The following is a 16889-nucleotide window of genomic DNA, read 5'->3' as shown; positions in this document are numbered from 1 at the left end:
ATGGCGGCGGTGCGGCCACAGGAGCGTACGGCAGTGCCGGGGCGCCGCGTGGAGCCCGGCGGGACGGGCGGCGGAGCGCTGTGGCGGCGGGACCTCCAGCAACCGGCGGGACGCGGGGCGGGCGCGGATCCGTGCGCGTATCCTTCCGCGTATCCTTCCGCGAGCCGCCCGCAGGCAGCTGCCCGGGAATGGCTGCCCGCTGCTCGCCGAAGGGCGGGGTGGGGCCCTGTGGGGACGGGGGTGCGGGGCGGCAGTGTGGCAGCCGGCGTTCCCCAACCTTTTTTTTTTTTTCTCTTCTGGGTAGAAGAAAAACGGTTTTGATAGTGTGGGGAATAAAGGGCGCCATTTGTATGGTGAGAGGCACAGGTTGCCCAGGGGGTGCTGGTGCCCGTCGCTGCAAACACTCCAGGCAGGCTGGATGGGGCTCTGAGCACCTGATGGAGCTGCAGGTGTCCGTGTTCACTGCAGGGGAGGCAGATCAGATGGCCTTTAAGGGTCCCATGCAATTCAATCTTGTGATTCTGTGATGTGTTAAAATGACTAAACAGTAAAATATAAGTACATGTTTTTCCAGATGAACACTGAATGAGCTATGACCATAATACATATTTATGGGAGCATCTGTTGTGTGATTAACCAAACAGTCTATCAGCATCCTGAATGTAATGGGATGCTCACAAAGGTGCGTGAAGTCCATCCAGCAGCTTCTGCATCTGTCGTGAGCTCTGGAGACACAGCCAGCACTGTCCTTAACACACACAGCGCCAGGGACAGAGCTTTAGCATTTCCCGTGGGATGGGATTTAGAAGAGGAGCGCTGGGCGCTGAAAGAAGATCAAAGGCTGTGTCGGAGCAGAGCGCGGAAGTATTCAAAGGAGACCAACAGAAGGAGGAGGTGAGTAACAAGGGCTGTGCTGTGGGAGGTTAGAAAAAGCAGAGTGAGAAGTTTGAGACAGGTCAGTGTGTTTCTACAGTGTGCACGTTCACTTTGCTAAGCAGCCTCACTGCTTTTCCTAGGCTTAAAAAATTCACTAAACCTAAAATAAATTATAAGGGAGCAACATTCCGAGCTGCTACTTGTTGGACCAAAACCACATGTTGTGGCTCTGACCTGCACTTCTGTTACTCTTCCATTTCTGTTATCATTGATGGGTTGTAACAAACGAATTCAGGCATCCAGGAGTTGTTGGGCAGGCAGCTGTCACTGCTTGCTGAAGTGTATGTGCTTCTGAGCACGTGCAATGACAGTGCACAGCTTCCCATGTGATAAGGCTTGGTGTTCCCACTTCCCAGTAAAGGCAGTGCTAAGCCTCTCTAGAAAAGAAGTATATTTGTAATGGAGTTACTGTGTATTGACATTTTAAACAGAGCTTTGAATATTCAGCATTTCCTCATATGTGAAAGCGCAAAGTCATGAAAAATTCTACAACCTGTGGGTTGAGTAAAACGTACACTGAGGTTTTGAGTGCAGTGGTGTAAGGCATTTCCCTAGCATTCATGTGCAGGAGAGTGGCTCTGTATAACAAACAGATGGATGGGCTCCTACTGAAGTCTTTTCGGAAGAAGCCCTCAGCCTCCAACCAACTTCTGCCCATTGTTAACTCCCTGAAACACGCTTCCCCCTTAGTTCCATACCAGGTGATATTTTGTACATTTATTTCCTGAAATAGGATGATAGGATGATAAGATGATAAGTCATCAGGGGCAGCAGACACTATTTATACTGCTGTTTTAGCTTCACAAAAGATTGACGTGCTGTGCTGTCAGCACACATCTTGAAATAAAAAGAAGAATGAAGAGAAAGTATCACTTGGGTATGATTAAAGACCCACAACCCTTGCAGATAATATACCAAGACTCAGGTGAAAGATTAAATATCTTCTTTAGTTTTATGGAACAGCACCACTGTAACACTGCTCTTCTCAGATGAACGCTATTTATCATATTACTGATCTTGAAATATGCGCTGATGGAAAAGCAAACAGCAGACAACCTGCATATTTTTGACAGACTGAAGTAGCTAAACTAATACATGTTGATATATAAATACATTTCCATATGAATTTCATTATGGCCTCAAGTGCATTACGCAGTATAAATCCAAGTTACCCAAGTGAGTCAGTTAAAAAATTAGAAAATTATTTCCATTTGTGATATTTGAGAATAAGTGTCATAAGCAGTTCAGATGGAAATCTGTGAGGACAAGTATTCTGCTAGCTATAAATGAGGTAGTTGTCAAATGTTAGAAAGGTATTAAGTGCATATAGTATTAATAAACTGTGATATATAATTCAAAACCAAGAGCATATATAGTGAAAAGTGATTTGGAATTTAAAACTTGGTTGAAATTGAATATTTTTTCCTGAAAGTTATGCAGGTAGGAAGTGATTTGTCTTCTAGTGGTTCAGCCATCAGGTTATGTCTCAAATCTGCTCATGAGCCAAGAGATACTATCTTTGTAACATACTGTAAAGGTGCTAGCTTTGATGATGGCTTCTCAAGGATTGTGTGACTTCCTTAAGCTCCGAGTTCTCACATGGCAGCACCTTAAATATGCTCTGGCAGGACTTATAGGCAAGCATCAAAAATATTCTTGGCACTGCTCCCTTATATTCTCAAAACTGGAATTTCCTTTCAATGTATTTTTTTTTTTTCTTTCAACATATGCAGCATAGATGGGTACTGTGTGAAATACAGCAATTTAATTGCTACTTCTAGCCTTCGCACAGAATGGCTGCGGTTGGAAGAGACCTCTGGAGGCCATCTAGTCCAACCCCTGCTCAGGTTGCCTCAGAACAGGATGCTCAGGGCCACATCCAGGTGCCTTTGGAAGGTCTCCAAGAAGCAGACTTCACAGTCTCTCTGGGCAGCCTGTGCCAGTGCTCCATCACCTGTACAGCACAGAAGTGCTTCTGGTGTTCAGAAGGATCCTGTCGTGTTTCGGTTTGTGACCATTGTCTGTTGTCCTGGCACTGGACACCACTGAAAAGAGTCTGGCTCTTCCTCTCTGCACCATCCCTTCAGGTATTACTGGACATTGATGAGATCCCCCAGAGCCTCCTCACTTACAGGCTGAACAGGCTCAACTCAGCCTCTCCTCACAGGAGAAGTTCTCTAGTCCCCTCTTCATCCTGGAGGCTCTCCTCTAAACTCTCTGCAGGATGTCCATGTCTCTCCTGTACTGAGGAGTCCAGCACTTTACTGCAGGTGTGACTTCACCAATGCCAAGTAGAGCAGAAGGATCACCTCCTTCACCCTGCTGGCAGTACTTTGTCTAATGCTACACTGTTAGGGTTCTTTGCTGCAGAGGAACATTTCTGGCTCATATTCAGTTTAGTGTTCAACAGGACCTCCAGGACTTTTTCTGCTATTCTCCTTTCCAGCTGGATGCAATCCAGCATATACTTATGCCTGGGGTTGCTCGTCCCCAGGTGCAGGATCTGTACTTCATGTCAAACTTCATGAGATTTCTGTCAGCCCATTTCTCCAGCCTGCTGAGATCCTTCTGGATGGCAGCAGGACCCTCTAGCATATCAGCCACTCCTTCCAGTTTAGTGTCATTTGCAACCTTGCTTTGAGTACACTTTCCTCCATCAACCAGGCCATTTGTGAAGATGTCGAACAGGTTTGGATGCAGTACTGACTCCTGGGAAAAAGAGGTTAGTTTCCAGTGCCACTGGTAACCATCCTCTGCCCTCAACCATTCAGCCAGTTTTCAGCCCACCCTTCTGTCTGCACATCCAGCTCATATTTCAACAGCTCCTTTATAAGGATCTAATGGAAGACAGTATCTAGAGTCTTACTGTCTACCTTACTAGACTTATTGTCTTACTAGGTAGACAGTATCCACTGCTATCCCCTTATCTCCAAAGCTGGTCATTTGATCATAGAAGCTTGCAAAGTTGGTTGAGCATGACCAGATTTAAGGCCAGCCTTAAATTTACAAAGCCTGTCTTGAAAAGTAAAGCAGTGAATTTCCTCTAACAGACCTAGGAATTATGTAGCAGAACCTCTGCTCTGTTCTCAGTCTTGTTTTATGCACTTTTTAAGCTAATGAGAACTCCATATACAGACAGGATGCAGACTGAAGTCTTTTGTTTTCAAACAATACCTCTAAAATGCAACAGCCTCAACATTAAAAATGTTCAAATCCTGACAAGATGTGCTCAGTTAATTAATGTATTAGTGAAAAACAAAAGTTCACTTGCATATAAAAAAGCAGGTACTGTTTTGGAAAGCAAAATCTCAATAGCAAAAATCAGAGATCTTCTTCAAGGTGAAGGCTTAAAGGAATCAGTGTTCATATCTATATCATATCTGATAGCATCAGTTTCTTTGCATCTTGAATTCTTGAATTTGTATTAACAGCAGCACTTCAATATTATGAACTAGCCAGATTACCTTTACACAAGTTTCCTGAGTAACAATAAAATCCTTCCTTTATCATCTCACTGATTGTCTCACACATGAAGTTGCAATTTCAAGATCAGTTTAATAGTCAAATATCCTCTGTGGCAGTAGGTGACAGATATTGTTTAAATAACAGCATTCCAGAAATTAAGCTAGGTATGAAAGGGGGGGGGAGACGAAATGAGACTGGTGAGAAATGAGCCTGGTGGGACAGTGCCAGGTTTGTATGCAGGGCTAACGGCTCAGGTGGAGTGCTTCTACACCAGTGCACACAGCATGGCAACAAGCAGGAGGAGGTGGAAGCCATTATGTCGGACATAATGGCTTACCTCTATGACTTAGATGCCTGTACTGAAATATGGTGGGAGCAGAATAAATTCCCCACAGTACAGGTGGAGAGGGTTAGAGACCTGCTACTCCACATGGACTGTCAAAAGTACATGAGGCCACATGAAATCCATCTGAGGATGCTGAGCTGGTGAACATGATTGCCAAGCTACTTCCCACCATCTGTCAGCAGTCCTGGTCAATCAGAGAGGCCCCAGAGGTTTGGAGGCTTACTAACATGATCCTTATCTATAAAGGAGGATCTGGGGAATTACAGGCCTTTCAGCCTGACCTTGGTGCCAGGGAAGGTTATGGAACAGAGCATGCTGAGTGAGATCACACAACATGTGTGGGACGTCCGGATGATCAGGCCCAGCCAGCATAAGTTCATAGAAGTCAGGTCCTGCCTGACCAGTCTGATCTCCTTCTATGACCAGGTGACTCACCTGGTGGATGAGGGAAAGGCTGTTGATGTAGCCTGTCTAGACGTCAGCAAAGCACTGTCTCCACAGTATTCCTCTGGAGAAACTGGCAGCCTGTGGAGTGGGTAGGCACAGTCATTGCTGGATAAAAAGCTGGCTGGATGGCAGAGCTCAGAGAGTGCTGATGGAATTAAATCCAGCTGGTGACCAGTCACGAATAGTGCTCCCCGTGGGTGGATATTGGGACCCATCCTGTTCAATATCTTTATTGATGATTTGGATGAGGGCATTGAGTGCACTCTCAGTAAGTTTGCGGATAACATCAAGTTGAGGGGAAGTGTTGACCTGCAGTGAGAGTAGGTGAGCCTTACAGAGGGATGTGGACAGGCTGGTTCAATGGGCTTGAGGCCAGAGGGATGAAGTTCAACAAGAGCAGTTACTGAGTCCTGCACTTTGGTCTCAACAACCCCAGGCAGAGCTACTGGTTTGGGGAAGAGTGTCTGGAAAGCTGTTTGAAGGAAAAGGATCTATGAGTGTTGGTTGATGCTTGGTTAATATGAGCCAGCAGTGTGCCCAGGCACCCAAGAAGACCAGAGGCATCCTGGCTTATATCGGAAACAGTATAGCCAGAATGACTGGGGAGGTGATTGTTCCCCTGTAATCAGTTCTGGCAAGGACACATCTTGTATACTATGCCCAGCTTTGGGCCCCTCACTGCAAGGAAGACACTGAGGCCATGGAGCGTGTCCAGAGTAGGGAGACAAAACTCATGAAGGGTCTGAAGCACAAATCTTATGAGGAACAGCTGAGGGAAATTTAGTCTGGAGAAGTGAACACTCGGGGGAGACTTTATTGCTTACTACAACTACCTGAAAGGAGATTATGGCGAGGTGGTGGTCAGCCTCTTCTCCCATATAACTAGTGATAAGACAAGAGAGAATGGCCTCAAGTTGTGCCACGTTGAAGGGGGAGGTTCAGGTTGGATATTAGGGAGAATTTCTTCTCTGAAAGAGTGGTGCAGCATTGGAACAGGCTGTCCAGAGAACTGGGGGAGTCACTGTTCCTGGAGATGTTTCATTAAACAGTAGATGCAGTACTTAGGGACATGGTTTAGTGAGTATTGGTGGTAGGTGGGCAGTTAGACTGGGTGACCTTGGAGACCTTTTCCAGCCTTAATGATTCTACTATTCTATGAAATATGAGGCACTGCCTAAGCACATTCTTGATACAGATGCATAGAGTATCGTATTTTGTGTTCGTGCACCTCAGTGCATTTTAAATACCAGCTGTCACCCTGTTGGAAGTGCAGCATCCTGCTGTTACTGCTCAGTGCTAAACGTGTATTGAGTTTCACTGTGGTGTTACTGGTTGCAGGTAGATGGTAGGTTCAGGAAACACAAAATCTCCTGTGATTGTCTGCATGCATTTTTAAACTTTACAGTCAGCTGCCCTGGCTGAGTGTTTTGCATTACCTTGAATCTGAATAGCTAATCCATCTGCTGTAACTGGGGAAGGAAATATTTTCCAAGTTTGTATCAGCTTTCAATCTATTCACTGCTTCTTTTTTTGTTAAAGAAAGAGAAGAATAAAAACATATATGCACAAGCTTTGTGCTCCACCTACTGGCTGATTATCACTGATTATTTAAATTATTCATCAACATCTTTCTTTGAGAGAAGACAAAAAGCAGGCTGGTGCCAGAGACAGGAGAAAGATGTTAGCACTTGGTAAACAGAGAAGGAAGAGTATTAAGAATTCAGTGCTGCCTTCTACATTAGAATGAAAATTCAGAAGGCAGTGGTGACTGTAACCACACAGACCTCTAATCCAGAATTGCCACTGCTGGTTGCCAGCCACAGGACTGTACTGTCTTTTCTCTGCCTGAACTTTTCTTGACCTGCCCAGACCTTTGTTTTCCTTGGTTTAGGGGTAATAGCAATTTCTCTAGTTTGATCAGGTGCCAGTGGCTAATTTATTTTCTGTTCTTTATCCTTTTATTGTATGATCATAGTTTTACATAGGCAGCAGTTACAGGCTATAATCCTATGTAGAATGGACTAATATGACTAATGTATCGACCCAGAGTAGTCCAAGCCTGGTACAAGAGCAGAGGTCTTGAGAACTGGAAGCACAGAGTGTGGCAAAGAGAAGTGCAAGCACGGATGATAATGGACGGAACGCAGGTCTGGTACTGAAGACCCCTTAGCTATAAACAACTCACCACTAGTCTGTTAAGGAGGTGCAGACCTGGATCTGACAAAACTGGCTGTAACAAAGAGAACAACGAAGTGGCATGTAAATTAATGTTAAAGGCCCCCTGTGTGAAATATTTGGATGGACTGTGAACCTGTGGATCTGTTAAAGAAGAGCAAAGGTGTAGAAGTGTGGTAGGAAGCATAAAAATGATTCCAAGGGGATCCTGAGGTGAGAAAGAAGAAAACATGAATATGAACATCTCGTTGCTTCTGAAGAAGGGATCCCAGATGCTGACAACTCACTGAAACACACCAAGACCATCAGAATGCAATTACCAGTATTGGGACCCAGAAGAGCACTGGAAGAATGAGCATATCAGAAAAAGGAGGAGAAAATAAGAGTACAAATAAAACTATAAACTATTATACTATTATTGAGGCTTTCTTCGGCTAGAAATATTCCAGAATAATATTTATTTTTCTGTGACAATTAGACCTGTTTAGTCCCTTAAGACGTGAATTTTGCTAACAACAACAAAAATCTTGGCTTTATGTGAGGAGTGTTTCCTTTTTGCTAGTAAACATGATTTGGAGTGGAACAAATTGCTGGGTAGTGTGGTCAATTCTGCTGTGAACCATTAGGGCATTTTGGAAGACAGCTTTCTGTGAGCCCTCAGGGTTGATCTTTCTGAAGCCCTTACAGCAATTTTGGGCAGTCCTTATTCAGCATACGATAATCAGAGATGAGGAAATACAATTAATCTATGTTCCTATGGTCCTGGTAAGTATTTCACTTGAGATTTAGAGTGTAACACCCCATTTTGCCCTTTTCTTGATCTTGCTGTAGTCGTCATCAACTGTATGCATACCCATCTACATCAATTTTAAAATTAACATGCACTGATCTGCAAAGAAGCTATGGCAGTGAATAATTGTATCCCAGTGAATATCATCTCGGCATCAAATAGCTCATTTCATAGCATTCCATGTGCACTGTGTAGAAATAAGCATTTAGGTAGTAATAAGCATTCAGTCCACCTGCAAATGTAGCATCCATCACTGCACTGTGAAGATAAGTTAGTTACATTAACAAGGAAATAGTTTCACCATCTGGTTATACTGCTTGTAGCTTGAAAATACCTTCCACGTAATGTCTGTGTATGCGAAACTGCTAAATCTTTTAAGCTTTATATTCCACATTTGCTATAAACATTTGGGCAGCCATTGCAGAAATTGCTGCACCACTGGGTTGTTAATAGGACAGAAAAAAAACAGGTTAAAAGAACACTAGTCAGGAAATTCTTGTGGTAACTCCTCATCTTAAAGCCACTTTCTTTTGCCAGTGTTACCTAAGCTGGTGGCTTAAGGCAAGTAGATGAACAAACATTTGTTTTGTAGTACTTTTCTGTAAGATGTCACTGTGCATTTGTAGAATTATTTCTTTTACATAATGCACCTGAATTTCCCAACTTACATTCTGTGAGGTCAAGAAGTTAATGACACAGACTTCATAGAATATCTCTAATGCATTTCTGCCTCGTGTCTTACTCCAAGCCAAACAAAGATCATGATGAGTAGTGGTGATTCCAAATATAAGGAATGTGAAACAGTGCAGCTATGTCATATTCCAGAATCCTTTAAAAAAAATTAATAGTGAAAGACTCTGTCAGAATTTACTCGTTCCTTTTTGGAGTTATACTCTGGAATTATTCCAGGCACAAAGTTGTATAATTTCCCACATCTGAATTTAACAGCTACAGTTCAACTGAAGGCCTTAGTGAGCAACTTCTGGAAAAATTAAGGAGATGTAGAAGAATGATTTTAAAATACTTCCTAGGATAAGCAAATCTGTTTCTTCTATTGTGATTTTCCTATATTTTCAGTCAGGATAAGGGGTTTCAATAGTGCAGATTTCTGTATTTACCATTAGTGAATATCAGAATACTAAAAGTTGACAGTAAATTCTAGTTCTAGTACTGAAATTTCTGGAGTGTATGAACAATTAAAGCTCCTGTGAAGCTTGAACCAAATTGTTGTGTCCTTTATGCTTGTATTTCTCTGCAGATTTGGTCTGTTCTTGGATAACTGCTGTTAGGGCCTCATGCTATGCTTCAAGTCAAATCAGTCCACCTTGCTGGAAGATAATATATAACAACCTCTTGTTCTCCTCATCATATGGGGGAGAGTGTTAAGGTGCATTTATAATTATAGCCGTGGTATCAGAAAAGCAAATAAATGACTTCAGGTTTGAGTAGTTGCATGGAATCTCTTCACAGTGCTTTTCCAATTTTATAGGAGTGCATCTTTTGTCATCACTTTCTACTAACGAAACGCAATAACTGGTCCACAAAACTGGGAGATTTGGTTTTAGTTTCAGTGTGTTTTGACAACCAGACCTACAGAAATTTTCAAAATAGCAGAAATGTCTGCTACACTTTGTCTTTCAAGTGCACTAAAGAGGATATGCCTGTAAAAGGGAGTATTTGGGAATTAGTTGGCTCTTTTCCTTCTTTTTTTTTTTTTTTCTTTTTTTTTTTTACTATTGTGCAATTACAGCCTTTAAGCTTCCAAAAACAAAAAGTACCTGTTTCAAATTATTTTTCTGTTTGTTTTCCCAGTTTAAACTTTTTCCCCTGGAAGAAAAAGGAAGAATAAATGAAAAAGCCTGAGTCACAGAGTAGCTCTGTTGTAGTGATCCCTGCATGGCAGATTTTGTAGAGGTTGAATTTGATAAGCTATGTATTTATGTAATAGTTTGCCTATGCAGGCACTGTGCCAATAAGGTTACAGGTAGAGGGTAGATTTCACTCAAGGAGCCAATGTAAGTTTGTCAGCAAAAGCTGATGCATTTGTCAGCAGGAATGAAAATTCCACATTCATCAAGCTTGTGCCTACAGGAGGTAAGCTTTGTGGTGATGCTTGTTTTCAACTGGATCCTGCTTTGCTTTCCAGTCAGTAGAAGGACACATTTTAAGCATGTATGATATTGAGAACCGAGAGGATCAATTAGAGCTTTGGATCCCATTTTGTCCTACTGAACTGACTGTCTTTCCCAACAATTGGAAGTCAGTACAATTCCTACATATTTCTAGGTTAAAGCTCTTGCTCTTGTGTGCTGCTTCTGGGTAACAACTCTTAAGCTCTTGAAAGTTACAGACACACAGTAGTTGAAGTTCATCATCCTGTGTGTTTGCCCACTGTTACACATTTATGTGGTAATGTAAGGAATGTGGTGAAAGTGACATCAGCGATGAGCTGAATGAGCCTGCATGTTAATTCCATATAAGAAATCATTACATCTCTGGCTGAAGCTAAGAAAATAAAAATATTATAGTGCATTTCTTTGTCACCCACCGTCCCATTTAGGTTCATATTGACTATAATAATTCAGTTGTGTTGAGGTTTGTAGCATTTAATTCATGGACAAGCTTTTGTTCAAACACCACCAGATAATAGACAAGTTGCTGATATTATTGCAAATGTAATTAGAAAGCATAAATATCATCTAATTTTTCTTGTTAAATACAGAGCCTTTGAAGAAAGACAGAAGCAAAAAGAAGAAAAAGAACGAAGATTTAGAGAACAAGTCTTGCAACAAAGGAAAATCAAATTTTGGGAAACAACTGAGAAGTTTCAGCGTGCTCATCTTCCTGCTTCCCAACACAAGCAGATAGGTTTGTAAATGAAAATGTTCATTGTTCACAGTATAGCGTGTTGTTTTTTTTTAATTAATAGAACATTATTGAAACCAAATAGAACAATCAACTTCACTCAAGTTCATTGAATTAATTAGTGCCAGCAGAACGTAACTGACAAGAAGCACAGATCTGATATGTATGACAACAGTGGGTAAAACAAATGAAGTAATAAGGGCTGGTGTTTTCTTTTTTTCTAAAAACTGAGATATTTCACTCCATTCCAATCGCAGCATGCAATCATCTCCCAGAGGTATTGCAGCTCCCTTTTTTTTCTCCACTTGTTTTGCTGCAGGGTCTTTATTGCTTATAACACTGTAATTTCAGAGTTTTGTGTAAGATGTTAGAAGTCATTGTGAGTTATTCGGATGGTTCCCTATTTGAAGCCCTGAATACAAAATATTCAAGCATATGCCTTTTGTTTATCACTAGGAAAAGGCAGTCCTAGTGTATATTAATGTATTATATAACTTTTGCTGAATTAGTCAGCTTTTTGAGCTGTACTTTCACTGCTGGAAAGAAGTGATCACTGCAACTCAGTTCCTGCTTTCTTCGTTGGAATGAGTGCAGATTGGCAGGAGTTCTGAATGGCTTCAGCCAAGTCTGACTTCCAGTCAACTTTCCAGTGTTGAAACTCTGAAGATATGGTATAATACTTAGTAATTCTTCAACTCCAGTTGGAGGATTTACTCCTCCAACTGCAGTTGTGCCAGCTGTGAGGTAACGTCTCTGACTTGAAGATCAAATGTCAGAATAAAATAACAAAACAGGACAGTACTGTTTTAGGGCTTCTTCGGAGCTCTACTCACAGACTAGACTGTGTAGCAATATGATGAATCACAATCTTTTTGTTGGTTGTCTTAATAGTAATTCTGTCTCTGCCCCTTTCTGTTTTACCTTTCTTTATTTGTAAGAAGCAACACCTTGGGCCAATCTGGACTTTTTCTTTCTCCACTGCTTCAATTCCCAAGTCACAATTTGGCCTCTGTAAAATGCTTGCAAGCCATAACTTTGGCTTAGTGAATGACTGTAATAGTCATGGTGTAAAAACAAAGTTAGTGCTGGATATTTTAACCACCTACTTTCTCAGTTGTGTAGTCTAAAACCAAATATCAGAACTGCTGAATAAATTCATTACTATAAAGATTTAAACAGACTGTACCTTGTTTCACAGAAACTAGAGATGTTCCAGCATGCCTAACAATGATAAAACCCTGAGTTTATTGTAACAGTCTGAATTTAGGCCCTCCAAACTTAAGAATTTTAACCAAAACATCATGGTAAAATATTCTAATTTCAAGATTTTTTTCCAATTTGTTTTTTTCTGTTAGTACCTCTAGTCCAGACAAAAGCAGCTTTTCAGTTAAAGGAAGCTCTTGAACAAATTAAAGGATCAGTTTTAACATCAGGATTGTGCTTGCCAAGCAGAAATAAAACTGCCTGCAGGTAAGCATAAACATTTACTATGATGATCAACAGAAGTAAGTTGCCTACTGTGTTCGAAAAACAGCAGATGATTACTCCCTCTGTGGAAAGGAAGTGCTTCTGTGGACTGTTCCAATGAAAATATTATGAAACATCGTTAAGTTGTTTGCATCCACTACATAAAATAGCAGAAGAGCTGATGACACAAATCTTTTCACTTCAGGGGAATTTTGGGAATGGGCAGGGTGAACCTAGTCCACATTCAGTTATGCCTGACTCAGACTGCCATTGTCACCAAGCTATTCTATGAAGAATAAAGCATTCTGTCAGGATGCTTTCTTATTCTCATCCTGATTTTACTCTTTGGACTCAAAGATAGTGCAGTTTGCATATAACAATTTCCCCTGTAATTTCTTCTTACATCACGTACCATTTGAAATCAATACTTCGCTCTCCCAAAGCACTTTTCCTAAGATGCATTGCCTTAGCACAGAATCATAGAATATCCCAAGTTGGAAGGGACCCATAAGGATCACCAAGTCCAACTCCTGCATTTTCTATTCACTGAAGGTACTTGTTTCTTGGTTTTGTCATTCTTGATAGCTACCTAGTTTTTGCCTGTCATTTTCTAGGACTCAATTCCTATTCCTAGTGATCTTACCCAGCCTTGTTCCAGTTCTGTCCACATTTTGTTCTTGAATGTATCTTGCTATAGATTTCCTGCTTTCCCAGTCTCTGACTGCACATTTACTTGCCATTTGGTTTCCCATGCATCTTGGTTTTAATTCCCAGTGTCAGCCAGACCTACAGTTCTAGATAATTCTCAACCTCTGTAAACCTATGATTTCCACAATCCTCACCTGAGCTCACCTTGACCACAGTACTCATCTACAGTAGTTACTCTGCGGACTTTTATTTCAGGTAGCAAATACAAATTCCTTAATGTCACACATTAATGCCATTGCAGGTTATCAGTAGAGTTGGGCTCTTCAGATACAATTAAGCCTTTTTGCTATTTGAAGTAAAGGAATATCTGACAGCATCAGTTTATAGTCATCCTCTATATAAACCAGCCACGTGTAAGAAAAAAAAAATCAAGAAGAAAGGCCATTTTCCTTCTTAAAAGAAACAAAAACAAAAAAAAAAAGACTTCCACATTCCAGTCCTGCAGATGACCAAACTGTTGGCTGACATTTTCCAGACTAATTCAGCCTGAGGCAGTCACCCAACAATCCAATCACAACTCTGACAATTTATAAATTAGAGAAGCTTTAAAATGGAAAGTGCTGGACAGTTTTAACGCAGGACAGTACAAACAGCACCACCTGGAGTTACACGTAGTTCCGCTGTCCTTCACATGCCAGGCATTTATTGATGATGTTTACTTTTGGAAAGCAACGTGCTTGAAAGTGTATAGTTGGCACATAGAAATAAGCCAAAGTAATAATTTTTTCACTTTCATCAAGAACCACAGATGACACTTCATACTCATCAGCATCAAGGAAGGATTATTCACATCAGGAGCAGACTTCAGCTATGGTTGGCTTGGACAAAACAATGCAGGAGAGCAGCAGAACAAGTGTGGATAATAACCGACTTCTATTCCAGAAAAATCTGAAAGAAATGCAGCAGCTGCTTGAAAAACAGCGTCTCAGCAACTTGGAGGTATGATATTTTTATCTGGCTTGTTAAAGGATGCTTTTTAAATATAATATGAACTTTCTTGAATGGAATAAAAATGAGAGCTGTTAAGCACAACTTAACAATTAGAGCGCTCTGCACCAGGCTGTACCAATAGATAATTCATAGCATGACTCTGCAAATACTCAGTGAGAATTCAGAAGTCTTTAAAAATGTTTGTAAGGATTTTTCCATAAATACCTCAAAGATGTCAGTCATGCTGTCTTTTTCTAAGAACCTAAGATTTGTGTATCAGAATTCCTGGCTCTGGAGTAGCTGCTAGGCTTTAGTCTGTACAGGGTCCTCTGGTGGCTCCAACCTTAAATTGGCAGCTTCCACTAGCACACATAAGTTTCTGCTTTGCTGGTTGCTACAGTGCTGTAGCAATACAACTATGGTAGATCAAAGGTTGAGTTAATTATTTTTCTTTCCCAGTGATCAGAGGTGATTTCTTGTGCATTCACTTAATGTCTCTTGAGATTCTATGTCTATTATTGTCATCTTTGGTACAGACGCAGGTGCTCTTGTAAAAAGCCCAGAATACTCCTTAACTTTGTGCCCATGTTCACTTCTAGAATGCAAATCAATTTCAAAAGCTACTTTAGAAATACAGTGAAAATCAAGAATAAATGAGATTCAAAATAATTTCTTTCAGCTGTGCTTTTAAGTGTGACTTTAGGTCAGTCAATGTTGTCTTTGATTTTGGAAGTATTTTCTTTAATGTTACTTTTTTTTTTTTTCCCAAAAACAAGTATATAATTTTGATCTCACTCATATTTCTATAATATTATCTACTGGTGTATGGATTTGTGGACCTGAAATCACCTTAACATAATGAGGAGCAATCATTTTTACATTGACAATGGCTGGAGATGTGGGATCTTTAGTAGCAACAGAGCAAGGGCTTTTCCTTTTAATGCATCTGTATGGAAAACTTTTGAAGAACTGAGTGCAGCTCTTATATTTGGAGTTCTCTGATCTTGGCCTTTCCAAGCACATCGTACCCACTTTGTTCCAATGGGTGTTTGTGAGAACCTTGAGAAGGTGCTGGCCAATAGAGAAAATCTCACTCAACTGGAGTAGACTTCAGAAAAGTTGAAGAGGCAGATGGTACAGTCTGTACTAGAAAAGATGTTGATTAATGTTCATTCTTATGCTCTGTAATCAGCTTTAGACACAGAATGTAATATAGGAGTTCACAAATTAATGTGTTTTCAAATTTGTGTATTTTTGAAAATGCTTTGATCCTATCCAAAGTTTTGCTGTTTTTTTCAGAATTTATTTTTTCTAGCACCACTAGGGGTTGCTCAGCTTCTTCCCTCTGACAAATAGTTTCAAGTTCTAACTACTTATACTTGAAACGTTTGTGCTTTCTTTAAATTTCATGTTTTGGAATCTGATTAGAAAAATAGTCAAGAAAGCTGTTGTCATTTTTCTAACGTCTGAGGTTTGGATGTGTAATAGTGGGACTGGGCAGTGTGCATGTGTGTTATGACTTTCTGCAAACTGAAGCAGTATTTATAATGCTCTTCCTAATGTTACTGCCATGAATGGTCTTCAGCAGCCTTGTTACTGTCTGTTGTCCAAAGCCATTTCAACAGCACTTGCCTTTCCAAAATGGATGTCAAAGTATTGCACTGAGACACGCTTTGCAGTCTAACCATTCACTGACATCCTTTGACCTCTATGTTTCTGTTTTTACAGGCCCAGCAGGATTAGAAGGATTCTTAAAATTCTTTTCTTTCCTAAAGGGCAATAAAGTTCTATGTAGAATCTTACCAGTAGATTTGGTGTGTTCCCTGCTTTCCAACCCCAAAGATTTGTACAGTTTCAGCAGTAAGGCAAGGTTTTTCCACCATTCTCCAAAACTATTGGGCTTAAAACACTGAGAGCAATAGTTTATATTTTGTGCAACAGTTACTACTGAGCCAATATATCAAATTATTATTTATGTCCAGAAATATGCTCCATCTTGAAGACATTAATATTATTAATGTTCATTCACAATCAAAGGTTTTGTTGCACAGTACTTTTCTGTTTGCTTTTCAGGCATAAATAAAATCTTTAAGTTTGATCTGATAGCAGTGTCTTTAGCTAGGCTGCTGCAGCTTTTGTCTGCAAGACATAACCCACGACTGCATATCATTTTGCCAAACGTTAACTGTACATGTTGAAATTTTCCATTTCTAGCACCTGCCTTGAACTGAAAAATTTAGAAAGTTCCCTTCGGAATGGTTCAGCTGTGCTCAGGAATAATTTGATTCATGTATCTTTGTCTTTTTATCACCTCTTCAATTCAGTGACCATCTAAAACTGTTTTGATCAGTTTAGTATTTTTTATGTTATTCCAGAAAAGCACATTATAGTTGAAAAAATTGTTTGACTGACATTTTATCTCTATCATTGCACTTTTTAAACAAAATACTTGGAAGAATGAATTCACAAACAAAATAGGTATAGATGACAAGATGGAGACTACATTTTCCTTTTCCTTCCTCCGGATGACTATAATTAGGTTATTCAAGCAGGGTCAGTGAAATCCAAATGCAGATTCCTCTTCTGATTGATTTGAAACAGAAATTTTACTTTGGTTCTCCTTTTGTTTTCAAGCATATTGTGCAGCTGTTGAAGTACTCATTATTGGTCCTTCCATGGTTCCTCGTGGAGTAAATTATTCTCTGTTTATTGAAGTTATTATTTATTATTTTTTTATATTCATTATTGAAACAGGGACTA

The 16889-nt window shown here is 40.4% G+C and overlaps 1 protein-coding gene across 1 annotated transcript in view; it reads left to right on the top strand.

Moving 5' to 3' along the window:
• Positions 1 to 16889, top strand: part of CEP126 (centrosomal protein 126) — a 36521-nt gene continuing 19632 nt past the window's right edge. The window contains exons 1-5 of the mRNA XM_048943078.1: positions 1 to 137; positions 769 to 894; positions 10882 to 11027; positions 12389 to 12494; positions 13940 to 14138. Of these exons, the coding sequence (XP_048799035.1) occupies positions 1 to 137; positions 769 to 894; positions 10882 to 11027; positions 12389 to 12494; positions 13940 to 14138 (714 nt within the window). The remainder of the gene's footprint in view (positions 138 to 768; positions 895 to 10881; positions 11028 to 12388; positions 12495 to 13939; positions 14139 to 16889) is intronic.

This window comes from Lagopus muta, chromosome 1 (genome assembly GCF_023343835.1).
Source record: "Lagopus muta isolate bLagMut1 chromosome 1, bLagMut1 primary, whole genome shotgun sequence".
NCBI classification, from domain to species: domain Eukaryota; kingdom Metazoa; phylum Chordata; class Aves; order Galliformes; family Phasianidae; genus Lagopus; species Lagopus muta.
The sequence above is the reverse complement of the archived record's forward strand: the minus strand, read 5'-3'. Positions and strand labels throughout refer to the sequence as shown.